The sequence below is a fragment of the Anopheles coluzzii genome, chromosome 3 (genome assembly GCF_943734685.1).
Source record: "Anopheles coluzzii chromosome 3, AcolN3, whole genome shotgun sequence".
NCBI lineage: Eukaryota > Metazoa > Arthropoda > Insecta > Diptera > Culicidae > Anopheles > Anopheles coluzzii.
Window position 1 is genome coordinate 1,392,857 of NC_064671.1, and position 26,845 is coordinate 1,419,701.

Sequence of the window (26,845 nt, forward strand, 5' to 3'; positions counted from 1 at the left end):
CAGGAAGAAGTTTTTCCCTTCTGCTCCTTCCCCGCACAAAATGAATATGGGATGACGATGGCGGCGCGGTTTTTTACATCACACCCACGTGACTCAACTTTGCGCGTTTGAAAAGTGTAAACTTTGACGCGTATTTTAAGTGCAGAATCAGCCATTATTTATTAGACTCGCAGTAGTGGATTGTATGAAAAGCAACTCACAAAATATCTCCCCCAACGAGCCAGCAACGAGCTGATCAATAATCGGTGAATTCGACTCCTTTCCAGGACGCAAAGTTCCTAACATATGGAAATTCAAACATAGGCCAGACTCTCACACACACACACACACACACACACACACACACACACACACACACACACACACACACACACACACACACACACACACACACACACACACACACACACACACACACACACACACACACACACACACACGCCAGACTTTGTGATTCATGCCATGTTAAAAATATCGCTTTATTAGGCGGCAAGGCACACTAACTTATGATCATAACCAAATCGATGGCCACAGTCGTCGCGTCACACGAGACCCACGGAGTGGAGAGGCCTGGGGTGGGTGCTGTTTCGTGAAGTTCCCTTGAATGGTTAGCGCTAGCGTGCGATCCGATAGCAAGGAAGAGGCAGTAAAATGTATTGAAGTGCAGCGGCATCAGCTTACGCTGTCGCAGTCCCAGACACAGGCACAATGCCGAGGTACACAACGGGGGGGACGAAGAACGAACACCGTACGACGTGATGTGATACTTTATCGCTAACGTCCAGCCGACACAGCACTACTACCCAAGGCTCACAAGGCTAGCGTGTACGATGATCCTAGTTCGGGATGGGGCTGGGGGGAGCAACACCAAGTGGAAGTGGAAAGGCAAGCAGCGAAAACAGGCATCGGATGGCGGGTGCACGACCGACATGGGGCAAGTGTTTTATGTGCTCCGTATGGAAGTCAGTCCACTGCTTCTGATAGTGCCACTTCTAATGACTAATTTGTTGTGTTTGTTTCTATTTAGAACAAACCAAAAGGTCTCTAAAGCCTTTAAAATGAATTAAACATTCGTTTACTGTTATAAACGACATACTGCTGCTCGTATTGCATACTTGTAGGCGAGCTCAGAAACGGAGTACTGTTGTGCGGATTGCATACTGGCAAGGCGCCTGAGCTGCATACATCTTGCACAGGCTGTAGATATGCAAATGTAATTTTAACGTGCCCGTTCGATCCTTCCGATTTCGCTCGGTTCGCTCGATAAGTTTTACACGCAGCAATTACAGCGGCCCCGTATTATGTCCAGCCGCCCCATAGTGTGATCAAGGCGCGTCGTCGTCCGCGCGCCTTTACATCTCTCGGGTTTCTGTAGCACGACGCCACCGCAATGTGATAATAGTGGCGTTCCACTACCAATTTCCTGCCAGGCAGGATGAACGCGAAGAAATAGAAACACAGTATCAAAACAGACGAGATATGGGATATGGCCAGCGCTGTGCGAGTGTGTGTAGTAGTAGAAAAGCGCACCACGATGGTGCGTGCTATCTCGGCGACTCGGGAGTTCGGTTACGTTCGGCTTCAGCTTCGGCAATGATTAACAAACGACGGCAAAAGATAAGAGGGACGGATGGGGCACTGCCGTAGACTGTCCCTGTGAAAGAGTGAGACACACGCACACACACACGGCCAAGCATGGAAAGAGATGCACAGTGCAGTAAGGGATGCAGCAGCAGTACAGCGGTGAGGGGGAGAAGGGACGCCGCCCAGTCGACGCGCACGAGAAGGTGGACGGATAGGCTCTATATAAGAACGTGGCGGCAGTGACGGTGGCCCATCATTTCGCTCTCGGAAACGGTGGCTCTCGGAAGTGGCTGCCTGCTGTTGTGTGAGCTGCTGCCGTACAGAATAGCGAACGCGTCTACGAAAACGGCGAGCTTTTTTCCCGAAGGCGGAGGTTGGTCGCGGAGCTGCTGGAGAGTGATTGAAAGGGTGTAATATCTTCCCACCTGTTGTAACGCGCGGCTAATAAGCTGTCAGCAAACGCAGCCCAAATCGATCGTGTCTGGCACGTGTTGTGTGTGTGTGTGTGTGTTTGGTGTAGTTTTGAATTAACGGTTCAAACACAGGAGAAATCTTAGTGTGCCGTGGCAAACTAGTTGCGGGCGCTTTTGAAGCAAAGGAAAGGAACAGTGCGCATACCCGACCGGGTGTGTTGGTTTACTCGCAACGTGATCGTGGTGTGCTCTAAGCGACGGTGAAGCAGCGGCAGTGGCCAAAGCAAGATGAATAAGTGTACGGTGGGAAGACTGTTGATCTGCTTGCTGATTGCGTTCATTGCCGGAGCGCACGGTGCCAGCAACTATCTGTACGAGTCCGAGGAGCGGTACCCCGTGCCCGCCTCAAACCTGCTCGAAGGTAAGTGTGATCTTGCAGTGTTGCAAAATGTACGCTGAAACGCCGTGACTGCGAGCAATAGAAAAGAATGCTCCCAACACCCAACATTCCCGAAAATCCATCCCCGAAATGAGTGTGTGTGTGTGTGTGTGTGTGTGTGTGTGTGTGTGTGTGTAAGCGTGTCCATGTGTGTCTTTCCCTAGCGACCAACCGTTAGCAAAGCGTTGGGACGAGCTCATTTATCTTGAAGAGCAGGCCGTGACAGACGGTACTTCGGTAGAGCGCCCCACCCCCCCGTCACTGTGCGTTAACGGTTTCGCCACCATATGGTGGCATTTGACGAGCAGAGAGAGGAACACGCAGCAAAAGTGGCACCTATCCCTGGTGCCGTCGGGGAACGCACAGCCCAAGTGTAGCCAGCCTGTTGCATACAGCAAGCTTCACCATCGCCAGCACCCTTCCCATCCAGGTGTATTTGAGTGGTGCGGTGAGTGTTACGGTGTTTTCGTTGCCACAAACTGTTGAATGCCTTCCAGGCATCATGCTGTGTCTGTGTGTGTGCTGGGCGGCCGCTGTCGCAAGGCAAAATGGTCGAAAAGGCAGGAAATTCTAATAAATGGGTGTGGTGTACGGGGCTGAAGAAGCACGCCATGTTGGGGGAGCGGGGCAATAATTTCCGGACGTTTTTCGTATTTTGTTTGGTACGAACTTTTCGGTGTCTGTGCTTGGGGACGTTTCGTGGTGCTGGTTGTGGTATAGTTTTTTGAAAACTATTATGTTTCGAAGATCAACCATCCAAACATTTTAAGTGCTCTATAATTATAAAAGCACAAACAAATCCGATTCAATGTTTGTTCAATTTGGTTAATTCATTTATACTACGTTGAGCAGCAAACGCCGTTGTTTCACACTTAAGCCGTACCTCGTTTGCCTATTATAATTCAATTACCTTCTAACCAACCGTAAGCATTCCACTACACAAGTGCGTGCGGGCGTTGTTGTGTTATCATCGTTCGACCGTAAGATATCAGTGAGCAAGCGAGCGAGCCAGAGACCGAGCAGACAACAATCAGAGGTTAAGCTGCATGTGCCGTTCGCTTGACAAGCTTAATGAATTTCACTCCCTTCCCATCCTTATCGCTAGCAGCACATACACACACACACACACACAAACACACAACCAGTCCATTCGGCTGTTTTGCGCTGCACTCCCTTCACGGTCGATGAAATCTGATGGAAACGCCAGGTCGTGCTCGAGGTTGTGCCTCCGTCGGGCAAATGGAGACGCCCAGCCTCCCGTACGATGGAAGCGCTCGAAATGGCCCCGTGTGTGTGTAGTCCGATTGCAGCGCTGCGCTCGCTGCTGGTATGCTGGTGGTGGAATTTTATGAATGGCTTTAATGTTGTGGAAAGCATACCTCAAGCCACTCTCGTGGCTCGTTGCCAGCCATTGCGTTCTGTTGCGCTATTCCGCTTGCGCTTAACACGATGAGTGTGAATTCCAATGTGGCGTTCCACTTGCAGGTAGGGATGGCGTGCTCGGGAAGTAACATCTTGTGCGTAAATATTTATCCTTTCGCACACGATCGAACCAGCGGATGTCTGAAGCGACGAAAAGCGCCGTTTCTCGGAGGTAAAATTCAATGCTCGGCGCCAGCCAGTGTTCCAGGGTGGTGTTAAAGTGTTCACTGTGGCATCACTCTGTTGGGCGATAAGTAGAGCGATGTTTGGCGTACCAATGTTTGGCAGCCAGACATGTGCATAAAAGTTTCACTCGCGTTGAATGCGAGTCACGCAGCATGAACGTCTGCAAAACTCACTTTACACCCGGACGTGGTTTGCATGGCAAACACACAGAGCAAAGGGATAATTTTGATGAATCTGGGGAGTTTTATCTAAAGGGGAAAAAGATACATTTAGGTGTATGATGTGACATGAATCAAGACTTATTGAAACGGGGAACGTTACTCCCTGCTGGGTTGTTGTATGAAGTTTGGCGAAGAAAAGACACTCTTTTGTGCTATCAATTAAAAGACCATTGGCACTGTAATCAACAATTCCCTACTGATTGGTTTATATTTAGCAAACAAAGGTAAACTTGTTTAACCATTTCCTATGTTTTTCGTTATTTTTCTTATTAAAAAGTTTAATTTTCAATGGTTTACCAGAGCACAGTGCCAGCGGCAGCCGAACTGAGTTAGTGACAGGTACAGCTCCAAACACGCACACAGAAGTACTACAGGCTCACAGAACTTTCACAGTACAATTGTGCGGTTGTGAGCAAAGTTTGAATGAATTATTCGTGTTCGGTGGTGGGCTGTGGCAACGATTGCTGCAGGTGAAGCGCGTGTTATGCCCCATAGATCTACCGTTTCATTGCGTCATCTGCATACCCCATTTATTGATTATATTAACTGTGCTACAGGCATGGGGAAGCGGGCACTGATTTAAAATTTCCCATTGACAATAGGCGTGGATTGAGATGGGAAAAGTTGTACCATTGATTGAGTTGAACGGTGGTTTTCCTTGTTGGAAGAAGGGACGGAATGCAGCAATTTGGACGAACCGTGACAGTCTCAAACAGACAGACAGATCGACACACATACAGACAGCCAGGACAGCCAAGACAGTAGCAGAAAGGCGAAGACAATCGGATAATGTCGCAAGTCAATGTTTGACTTGTCAGCAGAAAAGTGGGAACGCGCGATGAAAGTTATATGGCGAACAAATTACACGAATTCGGCAAATAGCATGTTTGTAGCCGTACACCCCAGAGTCCACTGACACGATCACCGACAGGGCGACTGCTCTCTGTTGGCGCCAAATATCCTGAAGTGTTGTAAATAGAATCCGTAGTAACACGCACACACACACACACACACACACACACACGGGGCAAGGACAAGAACTGAAAAGGATGAACAGGACGACCATATTGACAAGCAATTTCATGTAAAAAGGGATGCAAGTGGTTGGTTCTCGTACACAAACCGATGCCTTGCTAGGGATTACACTCAACATAAGCTGCAATATAAGAGTTTTCTATTGTATTAAAGAATTAAATACCCCGAAAAGTTCAATTAATCTCTAGATGAGGATGAGATCTGTTGCTGACTCATCCAAGACACGACGTGCAACCGTCTTATCAGCCATTGTCGTCCTCGTTAATTGAGTTTTTTTTCTGTGTGTGGCTCTCCACTAAGGATAACACCACTGACCAGAGCGTTAATTAATGTTTGGGGTCACAAGTAGTACGGCGGCGGCCGGGCCTATCATTCTTTCCGAACTTTTGTACCAACACATTGGCGCAAAAGGAAGCCTGCTTGCCACGCCGGTCAATTGAATGGGCCCTTCGTACCTTCGTCAAAAAACTTCGTACCGAGAAGTACCGGAAAAAACTTTAATCGAACCAAAACCTGCCCGTAACCTGACAGCCAGGTGCTACCGTGCGAAGGTAGCAGCCTTCTGTTTATGTTTTAGATTTGGCATCAGACGCGTTTAGAAATGGAATTTTTCTTCCATCTGCTAAGAATGGAACGAAAGAGCATTGAGTGTAGGGGGGTTTTTCGGTGTAAATAATGCACATGACACGTCTTGTTTGTCACAAAACCCAGAAGCCTTGTTTGACAACTCTTTCATCACGCTTTGAAATGAGTTCTAAAATGGGAGGGGAAGAAAAAAACCGAGTCAATGGCATCCCATTGGAAGGGAATTTGGCGAAAAATGTCGGTCTGTGTGCGGTGATTCACCCGTGTGATTGTGTTGAAAAAAAAGAAGCGAGACAGAATAAAGCTGAGGGTGAGGAAAATTGCAATCCGTTCCCTTCGCAAATGGTGGGGCTTCCTATTGTGAGGGGGCCGGAGGTTAAAGTACTGTACGGGAATGGATTCGGAGGATTGTGGATCCGGTGGTTGGCATGTCGAACCCAAGTCGTTTGGACAGAATTTTATAACCGGTTTGGTGTACAGTGCAAAAATGGGTGCTTTCTTGTGGCTTTCCCGGTTTGAAATGTCACTGACACGCGTTTTGGGTTGATCAGAAAATCAGTGCAAAAAATGGCATTTTTTTGAAAATTATTAACATACATATAAAGTCCTTAATATGAATTTCGAATCCATAAAAAAACAAACAAATGTGTTTGCTCACTTTAAAGCTGGGGCAGGGGCTTGCAACATTCAACACACACACAAAGCCATTTAGATATTGCTTTTACGGAATCGTTCCTTTAATCACTTCGCCTAAAAACACTTCGCAAAGTGGATATATTACTGCAGCACCCACACAAATGCTCCCGAGGATTGCGTTGAGGACACCGAGTACGATTGGCATATGAAAGAACTTTTTTATGAATCAAAAGTTCATCAGCCACACACACACAAAATTGTGTTCTTTTTATTTGCCCAAAAACATGCGATTATTTACTTCCGCCGAAAGGATGCTGCTTCAGACAAACAAGACGCGGTACAGCGCTGCAGAGGGGAAAGGAATGCCGCTGTAACGAGTGTGTGGAAATTTCAAGCGACATTGAATGATTACCTCGTTTTTCATATCTTTTTCCCATTCACGAACAAGATTACCCATCGGGGAACACAAACGGTCCTGTTGACCCGCATTTGTTTTCTCTTTCCCTTCCTGCAAGCATCTCCCCAAGAGTGTGCTGTGTTTCTGGCCCGCTCGGTATGACTTTTGAAGAACTCGCCATTTCGCCAAAACTAGAACAAAATGGCGAGCCACATTTATTGCTTGCTCGGCACAACTCGGCGAAACAGACGAAATTGCTTCGGACAGCAATTGAACGATTATGAATTATCGTTGTAGCTCTGTGCGTTGGCTGTTCCGAGAGCATTTCAAGAGCAGTGTTCTTGTGTTTATCATTTGAAAGACATAAGGGAAGTGGTCCACTCAGCAGCCGGTAGCAGTATTGGGGTGTTTTTTGTCGGCGAACGCTTACCACGCGCCAGTGATTCGTCACAAAGCAGCAGCAGCAGCAACAACTGCTGCCGAGGAATTAAAAAGCGCCGTGACAGGAAACCGGAAGTGAACGTTTTACGGGCGAAAGACACTTTCATTTCACTGCTGCTACTTTCTTCGCCTGATGGCACACAGCGATCCACCTACGACTGAACCTGTGCGTGGGTGCGAAATTGGATACAGCTTTTTGGGGGAGGGGGGTGAAGATCGGCTTCGTCATCGTTTCAATTTCGTCGCCATCTCGGCCGTTTTGTGACACAGTTTGTGCGTCTGAGTCACGCAAACTTTCCACCGTCAATGGGGAGAGGGGAAAATGTGTTGCGAGGAACGTGTTTGAGGGACAGTTTTTGCCTGGAGAAGTCTGTTTTTTGGGGGTGGGCAGTTCCACTGGGACATAAAATAGATGTGTTTGTTACATTTTTGTGATCTTAAGGTCAAGGTGCAAATATTTCATGCAAATGGGAGTTTCTATTGAGTGGCAGTTTCTATTGACAGGTTTATATTGCAACAAACCACAGCTTTTCAATAAGCAACGTCTTGGAAGAAACTTTGGAAGAGTGAAATGATCTGAAGATCACAAAACAGCCTCTTGGTCAGGTGCACAACCACAAACGTCGTCAGTTGCTCGATTAAAGTAACAGGTAAAATGGCACTTCCCACTGCTTTCGGTAAATCTTGCCCTCTTAAACACACGGGCCGCGCGCACATTGCCTGCCCGCACTGACACTAAGTTGACGTAAATCTGCCTAAAGCAACTGACGGACAGCTCGAAGTGATCGATTGAACTTCCGGTGCTTTGATGAACCAATTTCGCCACTACCACCCCCTTTTCTCCATCCCCAAATCCACGCGACCGTCCTCAGGTTGATTGACGGTTTATTTAAGGGAGCGAAGGCGGTCGGTCGGGCTAACCGTTCGCGGAAATGCCAGCAAATTATGAGCAAAGGATGATGGGTGGGTGGGGAAGGTTTGTTGGCTTCTGTGTGTGATGGAAGGGAAATTTGGAAAATGATTAAAATATAATAATTGTACCCGAAAAACTTTCTCGCCATCACACAACGTACAGAGGGAAAGGAAAGTTAGCTAAAGGTAAAGTAATGGAAAATGGTAATTGTTTAATATGGTGCCTTTTTTGGGTTGGAGCTGTGAAAGTAATACCCGTTTATAGTTGTAAAGGGTAGAAATAAATACCTAACTTTGTTTTAGAAGTGCCTGCTGAATCCAGAGGGTTTTCAATAAGCTCCAAAGCCTTCATTAGTTAGGTACATTCACCAAAACGTAGTTGAGGATCGTTTCGTTTGGTAATCCCTATTAAACGAGAGCTTATGGAATGCCGGCATCACAATTTTTATTTCATAGAAAAGGCTTTTTTTACAAACTGTTGCATTTTTTCTCTTCCATTGCGCTCAACACGCACCGAATATCACGCGCCAGCCCGACTCTTCGACGAATCGTCGCTGTGTAGGCGCGTACGCAACATAATTGGCCTCGTTTGCCACAAAGCAGCGCCACCTTTGATGGGTTTCCTTTTCACGCTGCACTAATACGTTCTCTTTCGCAGCGTTGTTTTTGTTGTTGCCTTTTGTTGTGGGGTTTCCCAATTGCCCTTTATCGTTAGCGATCGTGCCGAACGATTTATTCACTGGATACTGGAGCGATGAGGAGCAGTTTAACACTTTCCTGCTGGCGTTTGCTTAGGACCGCTTGCAGTTGTCTGTGCGTATCAATTAGCCAGCGTTTAAGGGAGCTTGTTTCGATGTATAAATTAATTCTAAAAGTGAAACATAATCAGCAAACCGCGGCGCTTATAGGATGCTCCGGGAAGGCGAAAGTTTCCTTGAGGAATACATTTTCTTCAAAATAAGCAAAAAAAAATGAACTTTCTGCAAACAATCACTCATTAGTATTCCAACGAGACGGTGATGAAGGTTTTCTTCCAATAAATCAATTTTAATTTTCGCGCACTGCGCGCCCGGGTGCGAACACATTTGCGCGTTTGTTTGCTGGAGCTTAGCGTAAGGGGCAGCAAGACCCGCACAACCCGGGACTGGAATTACAATTTCTTCGAACCGAAACGGACTGTGTAAGCAAACAAACAGAGGGGAAAAAATCATCAATAAGGGAATAATTTTCAAATGAATGTTTGCTCTGCGCTCCAATGTGCTACCGTGTCGACGACACACTTTCCACGGAGACGATCTGTTGCTGTTAGGGGAAGTAAATGTGAAAAATGACCATCTTGAATGATTCACCATCGATTCAAACGGACACGGTGTGACTGCTCAGCTTGGCATAATGATGAATTTATTGGTCCCGCTGGTTTGGTGGGCAGTGGGCCGAATAGAGAAAGGCAAAGCAACTCCTACCGTCTGTTGTTGGCGAGAGTTGCGTGGCCAACGGGGGATCAAACAAAGACGTAAAATCGAAAAATAGATTAACTTTGAAGCTTTCGTGGGTGAACCTCGCTAGCCAAATCGGTCAGCCCCCGTGAAGCTCCTGATGGCTGATGTCCCTGATTGTATTTTCTGTCGATCATTATGGACGATAGATGGCACTTCTGGGAAGACTCATCTTACTACAAGAGATAAAGCGGTCGTTTGATTTTTTTTTTCAGAAAAAGACGCACGATAGATAAACATTGCAAACACGGGGTAGACCGGTCTGACCGTTTTGAGTTGGATTTAGTCTTTAGAAACTTCAACTAAGAAGATTAACAATAATCTTGGGACTGTTCATTAATGGTTGAGGCACGTTTTGACCCACCTATCTGCAAATTTAATTGGCTCTCGTTCCTTTATCTTTGCTGTGCCATGACTGTACTATCCGACAATGTCTATAAATATGCATGTTGCTATTTGTGTGGAATGTGCCCACGCTCTTCAATCATCCATCGAAATCATTTACAAATCATCGAAATCATCATATACAACACCAAAACAGCCGGCGAAATGGAAATTTCATGTCGCTGATTTGAATGCTTCCTTTAGAGGCGTGGGAATGCAATATTCTTTCACCACTGATTTCGTACTGATACAGTTGGGTTCATTATTACGCGCGCGCGCCGTGTCACACTTCAAAGCAAGCAGGGCCCACGCCAACGACTAACGATAGACTAATGACTTTAGCATCATTGGCACCTGGAAGTGAATCGTTTATCAGCCCACCTGCTTTAGCATTGGACGTGTTGGAGCGGTAACACGATGCGTGGCGTGATTAACGCTATGTGCAAATTCGCTCGAACTGGTTGGATGTAAATTGTGCAAAATTGCATATTCCCACAGTGGAACGGTGTTGTGAGAGCGAGAGAAATAGTTAGTTCTATGAATGGTGTGAATGGGTGAGCTTCCTTTTCCCACGTCGCCTTACGCCCCCGACCCGAAGTTCATAATGATGTTGCAGATGATGATGACGATGATGATGGAAAGAAAAACTCTTCCGAAAGGGATGAGCGCACTCCGGGCGGTGTCCGACAAACTAGCGAGACACCCAGCGGTAGTACAGCATGTTCGTGAAGCACTAGCCACTTATCTAGGACACCGATAACTACCGTGTGCCGTCCCGAGAAGTCCTGTTGGCTTGCCTTTCGTGTGCACTCTGGGGAATGGGAAGCAGATAAACCATTTTCCCAGCAGCTTCCGGTCCGGTATTGTTGCGTGTGCGCTGCATTGTGTGCTGTCGGACGGGATGCGCTGCAAAAAGGAAAAACGGTGCATGACTTTTGTGATTAAATTTATTATTTTGCTCGCTCTGCGACGGGAAACGGAACAGTTGTGAAAGAAATAAAAAACAACAAAAAAAGAGGCCATTTTCAACAAGCATTATTGTTATGCGTAGTGCAAGAAGTGAAGAAATGCTAGAGAATTATGATGCATGTCCTTCCTTACATTTGCCCATTGTTTTGGCAGGAGCTTCCACAAGCCGTGTGGATGGATAATATTGTAAAAAGGAGAATTTAATTGCTTTCTGGTGACCCTGTTTACTTACAATTTAAAGTATTTGGTTCGTTTGGGATGTAGATTTGGAAGCATTCGACAAAACGCCTTAAAGTATGCAAACTGCAATACATTATCTAGCTATTGAGAGTTATGTGAGTATTTTGTAAGCGGATTTCTCTTAAATTGTTTATTGTTTTATTGCTAGTAGATGATTTATTGTCACCATAAATCGGTAAGCATCACATTCAAGCGCTTAACCATCTATTGAAACACCAATTAAAGTGTCGGTAAAAGGTACGGGCACGTACGGGCTGTTAGGTAGAAAGCATCATCGGTGCCTCGTTCACAGTTTCACGCTCCCCCACTCGTCCTTTTCTACTCACTTGCATGGCCCTCATCGCTTATCGGGGGATAAGAAGAAAGATAAATAACACTTGCCTTGCGTACGGTGCTTTTGTAACTTCTCACACGCCACCGAGCATGGGCAGAGTTAAGCGAGGCTAATTTCAACCCAACTCCCGGGTTAAAGTAGCTCGTGCCCATCCTGCACGGCACGGGGTGTAATTGAAGCTGATGCAATTTTTTACCACCGCAAACAGGCAGCAGCTGATGCAATGTGGATGACGTTCGTGGTCTTTGTTGAGGCCTGTTGGAGAAAAAAAAGAAGCGGCACACCGATGCCACAGGAGCCACATGCGGTGGAGCGAAATATTGGCCATCATTTGTCGTTCGGTAAACTGTTTACCAACTGGAATGAGCTTTCTGATAATCCGGCGTGGTGGGTTGGGGGACAGAAAAAAACACACAGGAAATGCGTACGTACCATGCAGAGTGCAGGGAACAATTTCCTCTTTACCTGTGTATTTCCGGTATGGTGCCACCAGCAACTTCTCGCCGCATTATCCGTATGGCGCTTTGGCGTTAAACTATGTCAACCTGCCTGCCTGCCTGACCTGCCAGTTGGAGGGTGAACTGTGAGCAAATAGTCATGGGGCGTAGTAGCTATTGTTTTGCAAACACAAATAAAAATGGAATGAAACGGTTCGAAGCGACAAACTTGCATGGTGAAGTTGGCTATTTCCCTTGGAAAAAGAAATGTCGAGAAATTGTTGTGCGGGTGTAGTACGTGCGAGCGATGAAGCTATTGTCGGACAGGTCGCTACGGTGTTCTATAGAAACTTTTTCCCCTTGACCATGTTGTGTGACAGAAGAACAAAAAAACATAATTTAAACTTTGCTGGCTTCTGATTGCCTCGTTTCCGAGATATGTGAGAAGGCACTGTTCGGGCAACTGCATTCTCAATAAATGTGGTTAACAGTTTTGGCTTATTTCTCTATTGCCAAAGCAAAGTTCGGCCGGGAATTGAAGGCCACAAAATCTATAATTGACCTATGGGAAGCATCTATGCCATCTGGGTGGATAAAGCTATGAATAATTTATAATCGATGATGCAAACAAAATTTCAATCCGGGGACCGGGAGCTGGAGTAAACAGTTCCGGGAACGTAAATTTGATCTTTCCGAATTCGCCGTTCGGGCTGGTGATCGATTCTGCGTACTTTTCTCCATTTTCGGGATTAAGTTGGCGGGATTATGGTGACGATGTATAGTGTGTCTGTTTTAATGGACACTATTTTTAGCGCTGCTCTCGGTTGCAGCTCAATGTGTCAAGTTTGGATGCATCAGTCGGTCGAGTCGGATGGGAAAACACTTTCGGAAGCTTGTAATTTGGCCCATTTGGAGGCGCGTTGGATGATGGTGTGGGTTGGGATATAAATAGACATTGTGGTTGGTAATGGTTTTCAGAAATAGATCATATTGGATGTGACGTTAGTGTATGAAGTACGTAACGCTTAAGATAGACTAGTTGTAAAAGGTAAATAAGGTAAGAACTAGTGTTCCCTAGAAGTCGGCTTCAAAGACTTTGGTCGCTTTCAGCACGCTGACACGCTGTAAAATGGAAATGGAAATTAACCATATGGTTGGGCGCCCTGTTCCCATTAGCCGACGCGTTTGCAATAATTCCATTACGTTGCTATCCCAGCTCTTTATCTCAATAACGTACCCACAACCAGCCGCTCTTCATCCCTTGCGATATGAATGCACTAACGCAGGTTAGTGCAAAAATATTTATGGCACCTTGGAGAGAGTGGTTCCATGCGCTACAAACCAAAAAAGAAGAAGGATTCAACTTCCATTACTTCCTTCACATCGTGCACAAACACATACGCGGGGAAAAAAGGGTGCTAGAAACCTTAGCTGGGGCGTAAAGTGTGGCGTTGTAATATATTCATCGCTTCACGTTCGCTCACGTTCCCGCAGCGTGAGAAATGGCTGCATAAATTATAATGAAACGCTACACCCGTGCGACCCGTCGCCGTGTAGTTTATGATACGTAAATAAATAGTTACAAAAGAAAATACGCTTTCCTACCGCATCCACCGCTCCGGGGGTCGGCCTTCAGGGACGGCCAGGAAGGAGGGATGAGATGAACGCGTGTGGCGCCTTTACGAAACCTAATAATGGAACCGGAAAGCTGTACAACGCTTTTCCGCCCGGAGTGAGTGGGTTGCCGTTTTTGTCTGCTGTGGCCCGTTGTTGAGCAGGAGCTTTAATTACGTATGCATCGGCGACACGGCGGTGTTGATGACGATGGTAATTCGATTAGCTTCACGGCACTGCAACACTAGCAACACTTTGCAGATTGTTGTTTCTGCCCGTTGCTCTTATCTGATTTTCCAAGATCCGATTTCTTGGAAGGAACAATCGATCGAACTTTCGAGGAGGGGGTGAGCATCGCCTATTGGCTTTGCTTCTTTGGGCCCGGAAAGCTCCCAAGCCGTTCGGTAGTTATTACGAAGCTTGCATTTAACGTATGTCCCGGAACAGGAACTGAGGGATACAATAGAGTTAGCATACTTTCTGCGAAGGAGTTTGTTTAAGTTATGGAACAGGTGGAACGGTGGAAAATCGATCACTTGTTTGTTCCCCCTCTCTCAAGGGGAAAGGCCGAGTTTGAATTGGATTGCCGTTCCCGTTCCGATGGCGATTGAGACACACCTGTCCTGTCTCCACAACACCGGTCGAAGGTACTTTTGGGGATGGAATGGAAATGGTTATTGAATTTAGGAGAAAGGAACGCAAGTGTTTGATGTTGACGTGCAAATGGACATGTCGATGGACGCAAGGCACTTCCGTTGAAAGATGATATCGTTTGGCTCGTCTTCAATGGCAGCTAGGTTTGCTAGTGCTAGTGTGTGCGTATGTCCGCGTATTTGTTTGTACAGCTTTGTTAAGTGCTTTTTGTTGTGTATGTGTGTGCTTTAGCTGAAGGAACTGTGTCTTCTTTTCCACTTTACGCCGAAGCCTGTTTGCATAGGTAAAGCTGATCTCCTGTTAAACCAGACACCTTCAGTAATTCACCTGAAAATCAGCCTTCAAGGGTCAATAAGCTACAAAAAAAGCGATACGGGCAATGTAAGAAAAGAATAAATCTCGCTTCTATCCACGCACTGAACCCCACATAATGCACCGTTACGCTTGACTCACACGACTGTGCTTCCATGCCAATCAAAGGGATCCATCATCCGACTGCCAGGGAAGAGAACGGAAAAAAACGAAGGAGAGCAAACAAGCACGTACTCATTTACGGATCAGTGACTAGCGACAATACTAGATAACAGGGTGTCTGCCATGGTGTATTGTACCGACGAGGAAGGGTAGGTGCTGTGCCTTCGGTTAAACAGCTTTATCGTGGTGGGCGAAAGGTACTGGAGAAAACAACGGGTAGATAACATCAAAAACCTCAAAAGCTTAAGATTGGGTTAAAGGGTGCAAGGCGTGTTGGGTTTGGGATTTAAACCATTTTAAAGTGAGCCGAGATTTGATGTACCGTGTGTTGAGCTTTTCGTTTGAGATTAGTTTTACTAATGACTCTGTTATTCATACCATCTCTTAGCCATTGGTTCCTAGGAATGTGATGATAACAAGAAGAAAACTTAATTAATGTAACAATATTAGTCTGAGGATCTATGTTACAAGCTCTCGGATAAACAATTCTTAATGGAATCATCATCCACCCAAAATCACCAAACCACCCTACCAGCTGGGGCTCTACGTTTCTTGTTCGTCTCGACCAGTCTCGACCATTAAGTGTCTGCAGTCGCTGCATGATCCAATCAACGTAACAGCGCTCCAGAGCACACTGCAGGCCCATGTGCTCTGTCTGGTATGTGACAATTTTTTAGCAACAGATTTTACACCAGGATTGGATCATGGTGACACACTTCCCCGTCGTGCCTTTGGTGCGACCGGAACCGGTAAGCTGGAAAGGTCTCAATTAATGGTTGCCATTTTGAGATCCATTGTACCACAAGCGATCCCGGCACCACTGCAGGGTCCGTCCCTTGGGACTCGCTGCTGCTGCCAGTGCACAATAAATGAAGCTCTGTTGAGCTAAAGCAACCCATAACCTCCGGCTGGTTCTGGCTGGTCGACAAAACCCAGATGGCGTTTCCGGGGGGAGCATTGTGTCCTCCGTACGTTGTGTGGATTGTGGGGTTGTGGGTGTCTTACGACCAGCTCCAGGAAGTTAGTAGGAAATTGAAATTGCACTCTGAATCAACACACAGCGGCAAAGGTGGTCGTCTCTTGGAACTGTTTCCTCCCCCTGTTTGCTGTGCCTTCTTTTCATGATGGGAGTCGTGTTCTTTTAAAGAAGAAAAGCATTTAAAGCCAGAGGATATTGCAACGATTGCAATCACTTTGCGAATTATAATGGTCAATGGGATATAAAGGGCAACTCTTACGAAAGACTGTGAGAATTTTAAAGCAATATTTAGATTACCCAGCGACTGAGTTTATGACGAGGATGGGACGATAAAGATTGATTAGGTTTTATGTTTGATGATGAGATGAAAAATGGAACCAAATGTGCTTAACCAAAACTCATTTTCGTCCCACATCACTCATTGTATGACGTTGGTTCGTCGTCTTCGTCGTCTTGCTTACAAACTCCAGGAATTCATCACCCAGACGCATAGGTATCGCTTACAATTTGCCAATTATTTTCCATCCTCGATTTTTTCCCTATAAAACATCGCTCTTGTGGGCTTCCGGAAACCCAGAAAATCAAACCCCGCTGTACAATGAACCGTCGAGTTTCACCCCCCCCCCCCCCCCTCAAACGGATGTTAAATTAAGTTACATTAAAAACGTGATTATGTCACTTTTCTTACGCCCTCTTCCCTCTTCGTGGGAGCTTTTGCTTCATCGTTGGTATGCATCGAGGCTTCTTCATCTGCGATTCCCGAAATTCCAAAAGCATAACATTGGATGAAGCAATTTCCCCCATTTCCCAATAAGCATCGCCCTGCATGAGGCGGTCTGGATGTGCCGGGGGTTTCCTGCGTGTGTTCCTGTTTTTTGGTCTGTTTTTTTCGCCGAAGCCCTATTATCGTCTGGCAAATAAAATCTACGAATATTACTTCACGCTTACCGAAGCACCCTCAAATTGATGATGTAAAAATATAAAAATGGATCATCATCGTCATCGGGATGATCATCGTAGTCATGCGTTGCCATCCCACTGCTGCGTACTGGCGACATGCTTCGCATAGGACAGCCAACAGGGGCAGGAGAGATTTAAGAAAACATTTTCCTCGGCACGCAGAAGGAACACAGTGTAACGTTCGTTCGCTTCCTCACGATTCTTCAGCCGCTGGTTGGAGTGGGGTTGGAAAATATAGAGGACAGCTAGCAAACCCCAGCGAGGGCTGCTCACCGTGGAGTGTCGGAGAGTGCTTTTCGAGCCGCAGCAGCCGCACACCTTGCACGCAGTCCCTTTGGCCATGGCCCCAAGAAAGTCCATGGCATCGTTAAATCAACAAGCAGAGGGTGTATTATTATGCTGGCGTTGACGAAATGATGCTTCAGCAAGGCTACTGTGGAACGAGGGGTACAGAGGAGTTCCTTTGAAGTGCACGACGGGCAATACGTGCAAGTGTTTCCGGGGTGGGTCAATTTCCACGGACTTGGGGATACTTTCTTTCACGCGTGGAGCTTAATTTACGTTAGCTAAACTTTTTTTGTTTCGTTATTGAACGATTTATCGTACAGTGTACGTTATTCGAGCTGGAAAGTGTGATCTCATATCCTGTTTGATAGTTGGAAGTAGTGTAAAGATAGCATAAAAAAGGAAGTGAAGGAAAACCGCCCTTTTGCATTATCTTGTGGCGTATGGTTGGCAGATCACAAAAGGCTTACTTTGGAGTGGGCCGCGAAAAGCTTTCGCAAAGATGAGCCTTTTGAGTGCACAAAATGAGGTTAACTTTTATGTCTGCCTGAATCGTTTTTGATGTGGTCATAGCCCTGGGTGGTGGTTTTGTTAAAGCGGCTGTTTGCTCATGAAAATTAAGATTCGATGTACACCGAATTTATGGGCAGCATTTGTAATAGCATCAATGCTATCGACCCTTCTGTCGTGCATATTCCAGTGACAAAAGCTCTTTTTTCTAAGCATCGTTTGGAGCCATTCATAATTACAATGGATGGAATGTCTTTTTAAAACGTTTCACCAGAAACCCTCTCTTGTCCTTCTTCGCCCATCCAGTCTATCCACAAGGCGAGCGATGATGTATCCTTACGGGTGGTTCATTTTGCGTAGGTTTTTGCGTTCCTTCCGCCTACGAGAATTTCCATTCATTCATGGATTGATTCGGGCGCTGGTAGAAAAATAAGCTTCCCCAGCACCTCCGATTCAGCTAGCACCGGGCAAAGGCAGAGGCCGTTTCACGCAATTGATATAAATCTCCCATTATGATGCAACAAAGGCTCGCACAAGGGCTCGTTTACCCCCTGCAGGTTGGGAAACGATTGCTGTAATTGGTAACCTGTTGAATGGTGCTGGGTCTGGGTGAGAAGGAGAAGCTTTCTACTAACACAAGGGAGTCAGCTGTGCTGCTTCAGTAGGTAGCATTCTCCCATGCAAGGATGATGAGAAATTGATACCGATATCGGCAGGACACGTTGTTGTGAAAGTGAAGCCTTTTGTTTTCTTTTGTTTTGGGGAACATTTGTTGTGAAAACGATATCTGCAGTGTGTTGTGTTTTGTAACGACAGATAAAATTTAATTATTTATTTACTGATCTGATACTCCTCCCCAAAACTTATCGGCCAACGTCAGCATCGACCTGGTGTGGCTGGCAGTTTAGTACATCAGTTCGTTCGCCTACACGTTTGTGCTTCATTCCAGCACCCATCCCAACCCAAGCCCATCCATTGATTCTGTTCGATTTCGATAAACTTACCATAAAACAAACGAGAAACCAATATATATAGAACACACCCGTACGTCATCGGGCGCTCGCTGGTAACATGCTGTACCACACTAGCAGACGATTTATCTCCAGTTGCTCGTCATTTTTTGTCGTCCGCCCCCCCTTCTTCCGACCCAGGCTCTTCCGGTAGAGCGGAGTGTTCCGGCTTCCCCGTTATCCCTTCGACGCACCAACTTAATGCTCAATTACATCGCACTTTTCGTACCCTGAACGCCCTCGCTGCACGTACATCGCACCAGCTGTGCAGCCTGTGATGTTGACTCGTACCCTTATCGATAAGGGAACAGTAAGCTGTATGTGTGCATGTGTGTGTGTGTGGCGATGTAAAAAATACAGCCAATAAATACAATCAATCCATGTGACTAACCACTAACGAAATGGTTCCGTCGGTTCGGTTGGCCGGCCAGCCTGTGTCTACGACGCCTACGACGAGATCGATTAAAGGGTCCCAGGTCCCGGGGAGCAAGTGAGCGTAAACGTCAATCCGCACTTCCTCCTCGTCCTACCAACACACACACACACACACACAGCCGGGGTGAAAGCATTCCCATAGCGCGGTGGGCCACACATCAACACTTTGCCAGCCACCAACGTGCGATGTCGAACACGTGGATCAATAATGTGTCGTTGTTGCTGCTGCTGCTGCTGGCGCTGCTCCGTATGCTTTGGGACGTAGGGGTTGTGATCTCATGTGCCGCCCTAAGTGGATGTTAACTTGGCTCGGTACAAATTTATGCTGCTATCGTATCCATTCACCCCTGCGACAGGCCTGCGTTGGTTGGACGCCAGTAGCTTTAGAGAGGGCGTAGGGACCACAAAACCATACAAAAAAGGAAGAGAAACGTAAAAGGATAGAGCGTTGTGCGGTAATTTTCGACATATGGAATTTTATGCGTGGTGTGTTTTTTTGCATTATTTGGAAGCATTTAGGGAGGAAATTTAATGACAAAGTTCCCCTCCCAATCCCTAACGCCTCTGTGCGTTGCGTTTTGGGGTGCGTGGGAAATGATGTGATTTGAGGGACGATTAATTGACGGGCGGTAATTGAAGGATAGCAGCATGGAATAATGGAACGTCAAGGTTGCGATCTTCCATGTGTGTGCGTGTGTTTGTGCTTTGCATTCCCATGGGTGTAAATGGTGGTGATCACTTTATTAGCTTAATTACATTCTTTGGAAAGGCATGAAACCAAACATTTCACCACGTTGCTTTGACTTTTGATGGAACTCGACCATTAATGTACAAGTGTTTACCATTGCTCTTTATTTACAGATGACGTCGAGGATAGCGATCGAGTGAGTCTCACGGACGATGGGGTGCTAGAAAACTATTTGCAAGGAGGAGGTGCTTCTAAGTAAGTATGGGCAAACAAAAAGCCCCATTCAAATCACGTGACAAAACATTCTCAAAGTTCCATTTCTAGCAATATTCAATCATTGCATTGCCGAAAGAACCCAACCCGTACCCCAAATTCTATGAACTTCCAAAGCTTCTCCATCCCTTAAATCTCTACGGATTGTGGTGGGAAAAGTTTTTCAATTTACCACCACCCCCTGCTGCGCTGGTTGTGGAGGGGTGTTGCTTTTGTTTTTGTCATGAATGATCGATTAGATGCGATATGAAAATCAAATAACTTTCAAGTGGATTCTAAGACCTCGCTCTCGTTGTTCACGTTGTTGGCAAAAATAAGGGCACTTTTTCTGTTACAAAGTGCACGGCCCGCGGCGACTGGTGAACTAATTTAATGTTGTTTTTATTCCATTACTGCAGCACCATATGGTGCGAGGAGGAATTGTAACAGGCATTCGTCATAAAAATGTGTAGCAATATGTATTTCGCACTAGCTTGCACCGCGTCCCGCCTTGGTTGAGGATTGATAGCAGCGGCTCGAGTGTAGTGATAGTACAACCAATCCGGGACGTGATGAAAATTCCATTTCATCAACAACGTGCCAACTACACTCGACAAACACAAACAGACAGATGATAGGATGGATGGAGCTGGGGAGAGAGAGCGAGAGAGAGTTGGGGTTAGGGAGTGAAGGAAAGATGAATGAGAAGTAGAACAAGCTTGCGCGGCAAGAACATTTCGCTGTAAGTGTGCAAAAGCAAACCTTTTATCAAGGAGAAGAGAATGACGAAAAAATGTACAACAACTTCGAAAACAAAACACATCACAAAGCCGATAACGATAAGTAGAAAGTGCTGGAGATATTAATATGTGTTAGCACAAGGCAGCAGTACAGGCACGACACAAATCCACCAGCGCTTGACCATGAGAAGTGCAAAAAATAAAGCGACACCGACACAACCGACTTCAAGGACCAAGGCCGGTGGCACGGTGGCCGTATCGCTTCCCAACGCCACTCCACACACCAGTGAAAAGCGCTCTGATCAAGAGCATGCTAGCATTATTATTATTGTTGTCATCATGACAGAGAAAGCTCCAGCACTGACAGGAGATTGTTTTTCCTTTCGCACTGTAACCTTCATCCTCAAGGCATTTTATCAGCCCAACGAAGAGGATTTCTTCTTTTTGTGTGTGTATGTGTCCCCCACGCCGCCATGTTCCTCTCTCGCTCTGATTTCGTAACGCCTTATCGGTACGATAAATGCCCAAAATTCCTATCGCACCATAGCGACACGAGTGTGTGGCACTAACGGACAGGCATCGTAATGGTTGGTAGGTGTGGGAGTAAGTAATAACAAAACCAGAAGAAAAAAAAATCACTCCAACCAGTGGAACATAACTTCAACTTTTCTACCACTTGTACGTGATTTTTTTGTGGCCACGCTGTTGTTGTTGTTGTTGTTGTTGTTGTTGCGCATTATTGGTTGAGCTTTTGAGCTTTTGCGATTTGACGGTTTACTTAATCTCTGTGGTCGCGGCTGGAGAATGAAGTCAAGGGAAAATGCGACAAAAAATGCTGAGTTGTCATACATGGTCCCCGTAGCTCGGGAGAGGAAAATGTGCCGATAACGACGCGGCAGTGGGATGTGAAAATTGATTGGAAGCGACACACATTTCGACACTCCGTAGTTATCAAGCTGTTCGTTTTTTTGCTGCTGCTACTGCTGCTGTACGAGAGCTTTGTTTACCAAAAAACCGTGACCGACGACGATGTGGCTTCCTCCAGCGTGACCTTCTATTAGTGGGGACCGGATTAACGATTTTTGTGCGATTATGCTGTGTTCCGGGTTCGTTCGTTTTTTTGTCGTTTAATTTTTCGCTTTTGGCATTTTTTGGACTATTTTTCTGCTCTCCGTGGTGGAGGTGGAGTGCTGACATTTGAGAAGCTCGTGTCATCTTCATCCCGTAGCCTTGTTTGGTCTTTGTTTTCAGTAGCGGTAAATGAGTGGTACACCATTTTTACGCCAAAAGACACGCACTGTTTTGCCGATGTCACTATCGATGTGTCCAACGGTGCTGTCAGTGATTGGATGATTAATAGCCATTCAAGGAGTGTGGGTTTGTGTAGGAGCAGCTATCGTTGTTTGTGGAGATAATTAACGTATTCAGATTTAGTGTCGTTTCCTATTTATGAAGTATCATGTTCACATGTACTGCTATTGTTCAACAAATAAGCTATAGGGCCTCGATAATGTTAACGACAAGGATAATTAAGAGTTTCGATGAGTCATAGATATACCGATAGCATACATTTAGTACATCATTACTTATTTCATCAGTTGATATTGCCAAACTTTCCCCACAAATGTCGCTTGTATGACAACCCACTACTTAACAGTGTCATTTCGTTTCCTAACTTTACAGACGATCATCCCTGATCCAGGTGTACCGAAGGGGATGCATCCCAAGAGGTGGCAACTGCGATCATCGGTCCAACGACTGCTGCCACAACAGCTCCTGCCGATGCAACCTTTGGGGCTCCAACTGTCGCTGTCAACGCATGGGCCTGTTCCAGAAATGGGGATGAGCGCTGAACGAGCTAGACCACTAAGATCCTTCCATTTTTTTTCTTTCTTTCTTCCCAATCACTTCCCGATCCTCATTTCACATTTGAAATAGTAGTCAAATCTTTTTGAAGAAACTATCTTACATTGACGGTTCTTTTCAATTCAGTAGACACTTATTATTTATCCTCCCAGTATCGATGCTTGGTTTTTGTATTGGCTTCAGTTAAATAATTTCAATCTTTGCTCCCAAAACGGATACGGATATCAGAACCATAGCAAACGATTTATTGGAAAAAAACGCGCAATTCTATCACGACACGGAACAGGGACAATGGGAGAGAAAAAAAAATAACACGAACAGGAACATCTGATCACGGAACATGGCAAAAACTAACATTTACTGACGCATTGTATGAAAAACAAACGCGCAATGTTGTATTGCAAAACACACAAATTACTTCCTAGCTGCTCTGATGGTGAAATTAAGGATTTTATATAAAGAAGCAAAACCAAATACATTTATATATATACAAACCCCCCTATACATATATATTATATATATACACACGTACACATAAAGCATCCCTAAAGCATACGTTTTACGATCCCACACACACACACACGAGGTGCTAGCTCCTCTGCTAGCACACTCCCACGCACACACGCACCTGATGGCGTGTGTGTATGTGTGTGTGCGTGTGCATGTACACGGGTGTGTACGGGAACAGGGCCGTACGGCACAGACACACTCCGAAGTGGCTCCTTGGGCGGTGCCAAATACGTTCCACTGCGCCGCTCCATACGAATGAAGTGTCCAACTGGTTCAACTGGTTCAAGAACAAACCCTGCAGCAACCCTGCAGCAAACACCCGCATAAACCCCGCTCGTTTCTTCGTTGTCTGTCCTTCATACTTCCAAACGCACTTCACAGACAGATGGTCGGACTGACTCTGGTGTGGTGTGACTGCGGTGACTGGCGAGATCGGGGATGACGAAACTAACTACACATTACAGAGTTACTGTTTTAGGATTAGGTTGGGTGGACAAGGTGTTACATGAAAATCACCAGGCAGGGCTACTGCCGTTGCCATTGCTATTAATCATGATAAAGATAAACGTTTTTAATAAGAGAAATTCAAACCCCCTCCCTTAAACAAGCCCTCAAAAGCTTCTCGATGTGTGTGAGTGTCCAAAGATAATAGAATTAAATGAGAAAAGCGATTCCTATCTTGGTTTAGTTCATTTTCGTACAATCATTACGTTTGTAAGGAATAAATACCATTCCATTCTAGTAAATCGCTTGGCGAAAAACGTATTGTTTGTGTACTTCCACTGAAAACACCATCATTTGAATCAGAACGTTTCTTTAAAAAAATCTTCATACATCTCTTGCAAAAGAAGCTTTCCATTGTTGTAAATCTTTGTGTCAATAAGAGAAAGAGATGGGTGGCAAAAAGACTTAAAGAAAACGATCCAATTAGACACAGTGCACAAAATGACAAGATCAATTGTACAAGTTTTTTTCTGTCCAGGGAGAGGAGAAGGGATACCGAGAAAGGTTGCACTAGCAAATATGCACAGTCGAGCAGGGTACGGACACAGCACTAGATTGGGATGGGGGACAGAAACTAGCCCCATGATGTAAAACAACTACCGTAGTGAGTTTTCACCCCCCCCCCCCCCCCCCCCATTGGTACTAGATACAAGGCACAAGCCGAAATGATGGAAGCTTTTCATACAGTTGCATATAAAAATACGCATACATATTTAACGCCATTATCTATGTGCTGTATAATTGTACAACCACCCATGCGTGGTACGAATACTTTGGAGCTACTTAAAGTGGTCTCCTGTGAGCGTCCTAGTGCCCAGCCACACACAATAACACAACAGCACAGGTTAGGCGCACACGTTAGGCGACAGATTCAGAGAACGGTCGAGCAGTTCGAGGAAGATTGAGCCGCAAACTCCATCAAAGTACGCTCTGGGTTTGGATGCAAAGGTTGCGCAAGAAGCGAACCTGCGCAACCGCCCATACCTTACTGCTCGAAATCCCATCTTGGCAGCTAATCAGCTCGAATGGTGCGAACAAAAAAGGCTCACCAAAAAGGTTTACCGCAATCGTTGTCTGTGGTGTGGTGAAGTGTGTTTTTATGCTCCAAAAACGGACAGACGGCAAAAGTCCGACCGGTGTGGGGACGTTCGTGCAAGCCTGCTTATTGCTGTGTCTCTGCCACATGCACCACCGGTCAACCGGTGCACACACACACACGATGGCGAGAGGTGGACCGTTTCCCAGCCTTTCAAACAAACGATAGTAAAATTCATCTCTCTCCACCGTTTGGAGGATACGGCGATTGCAATCGATTTGTGCGGTAGCTTAAAATCCCCACCACCAGGGGGAGCAACACTCTTCCCAGCTGTGGCATGTCCTTTGCACGTGGAACCTTTTGCGTGTAAGCCTTTTTGTTTATTGATACCAAAGTTTGCATTTTTTATCCAATCGGTAAGCATCTAGAACACTAGCAGTTATTGTATTGTAGTTGCTGGACGAATTGTAATTATTCCCACCTCCATCCTTCTCATCCCCCATATACATAGATACATACATACATATATGTATAGATCGGAACGATCCAACTAGTGTCATTGAAGTCCTTGCCGTATTTAAACAAAAGAAACTCTGATTAAGCTTCACGAGACTTTACAACACGCAAGCTCTGTAACGAGTGTGTCCTGATGATGAAGATGTGTGAGTCTTTTTGTTTGAAAATCTTACGTTAATGGTCCGTTATTTTTCGATGCCCATTCCGCACTGGCTGGGCAGCGGTGCGTCGTGCGCCCAAAGCAAAGAATCGCTTGGGAAGAGATCAGGAGCATGATGAAACAAAACAAGATAAATAAAAGAAGGATAAAACACACTGTAAAGAGAGAAGGGTACAAGGGGATAGCGAGGGGGAGGAGAGAGAGAGAGAGAGTATGATGTGGACAATGAAAAATGAACAAATAAAACAATATACAAACCAACCAATGCAAAGTTAATCACACTGTTCGATACACTGTTGCAAAAGCATAAATCACTGCTCTACACTTTCCCTTCTGTTTTGGGATGCTTCCGTTCCGAAACATCCAGATCCTTTTTTGTTAATTATAATGGAAAAAGCTGAGAAAAATATGAAAGAAAAGGATTGTTGATTGAGTTGGATCGTGTTTTCGGCGATGCGAAGGTAAGATAACATGATTAACGTGTTCGCTTAATGCTGGTTAGCAGGAGAGCCGTTTCATTCAACAAAAGAAGTATTTCTTGCGATTATTTCACTCAATCAACGTGAATGCTAATAAAGCGTGAATTTCTATTACCGCTAAGTGGTGCTGCTCGTCCCTTTCTTATACCGGCACCCGCGCTGCAAGAAGTTAGTCTAGAGTAAAACTTTGGTTTTAACGCCATAAAGCACCACTCTCGAGGCGTGCGAAATGGATCTCGAGTGAAAGAGTTTGTCGGGATGAGCGATATAAAGACAAAAGTTGGTCCACTTCCAGCAGCATGATCTTGTACGATAAGAAGCTTTCGAGAGCATCTGGAAGCGCTTTCAAGGAAGCATCCATCCACGGGTGCATTGTCATCTGCTATGAAGCTTAAGAAAACTCTGCAGTAAAATGGGATTTGAATAATATCACACTTAAATTTCTGTTCATTTTGAATATGAAGTACTTTAAATGGTTTTATGTTTTTAAACAATAGCTAAACTTGGAAACCCATTCAGTAAAGCAAAAAGGTCCATCAAACCACGTGCTCTCGTGCATAGGAACGTACGCAGCCAGCTCACGAACGATGATTACGAGCGGATTGCATACATTTAGGCGTCAAGGACGCGGTGCGTTCGTAGCGCTAACGATTCCCAGAGATACAATCGTATTGTTTTCACGTCATTTCTATCGAAATGCAAATCAACTCATTCATAGGAAAATAAAGTTAGCTAATTTCGGAAAAGCTCGTACTCGTCATACCACAAATTGACACTATGGGGTGCGATTCGTGAAACGTTATTTATCAATCACTCACCCGATTATTGACTGCCTTCCGATATCGGCACAAAAACAAGTCACTGTAACGTGTTGTTTTTCCTCCATTTTCTTCCCAAACGTGAGCTACCGATCGACCAATCGATGGTGGTGGTGGCGTTTTGGCAGCAAAGAGCAGGTCATCGGTGTCGCTTCTCGCTCGGTGTTGTTTACCAAGGCGCAACGCTTCAAGGCGCGTCAATATTCGCGTTCCCGCTACGGGCC

At 45.6% G+C, this 26,845-nt stretch overlaps 1 protein-coding gene across 1 annotated transcript; it reads left to right on the forward strand.

The window, feature by feature from the left end:
• Positions 1-1,819: 1,819 nt before the first annotated feature.
• On the forward strand, positions 1,820-25,600 carry LOC120956964 (uncharacterized). The gene is made up of 3 exons (XM_040378823.2): positions 1,820-2,418; positions 19,914-19,995; positions 22,416-25,600. The coding sequence occupies exons 1-3, from the start codon at positions 2,286-2,288 to the stop codon at positions 22,576-22,578; spliced, it is 378 nt and encodes a 125-aa protein (XP_040234757.2). The 5' UTR covers positions 1,820-2,285; the 3' UTR covers positions 22,579-25,600.
• Positions 25,601-26,845: the final 1,245 nt, after the last annotated feature.

Bases quoted from the DNA above. Each gene is read 5' to 3' on its own strand.
- LOC120956964 (XM_040378823.2), top strand. From the start codon at position 2,286: ATGAATAAGTGTACGGTGGGAAGACTGTTGATCTGCTTGCTGATTGCG. The intron at 2,419-19,913 runs GTAAGTGTGATC...CTTTATTTACAG, and splicing joins CGCCTCAAACCTGCTCGAAG to ATGACGTCGAGGATAGCGAT. The intron at 19,996-22,415 runs GTAAGTATGGGC...CTAACTTTACAG, and splicing joins CAAGGAGGAGGTGCTTCTAA to ACGATCATCCCTGATCCAGG.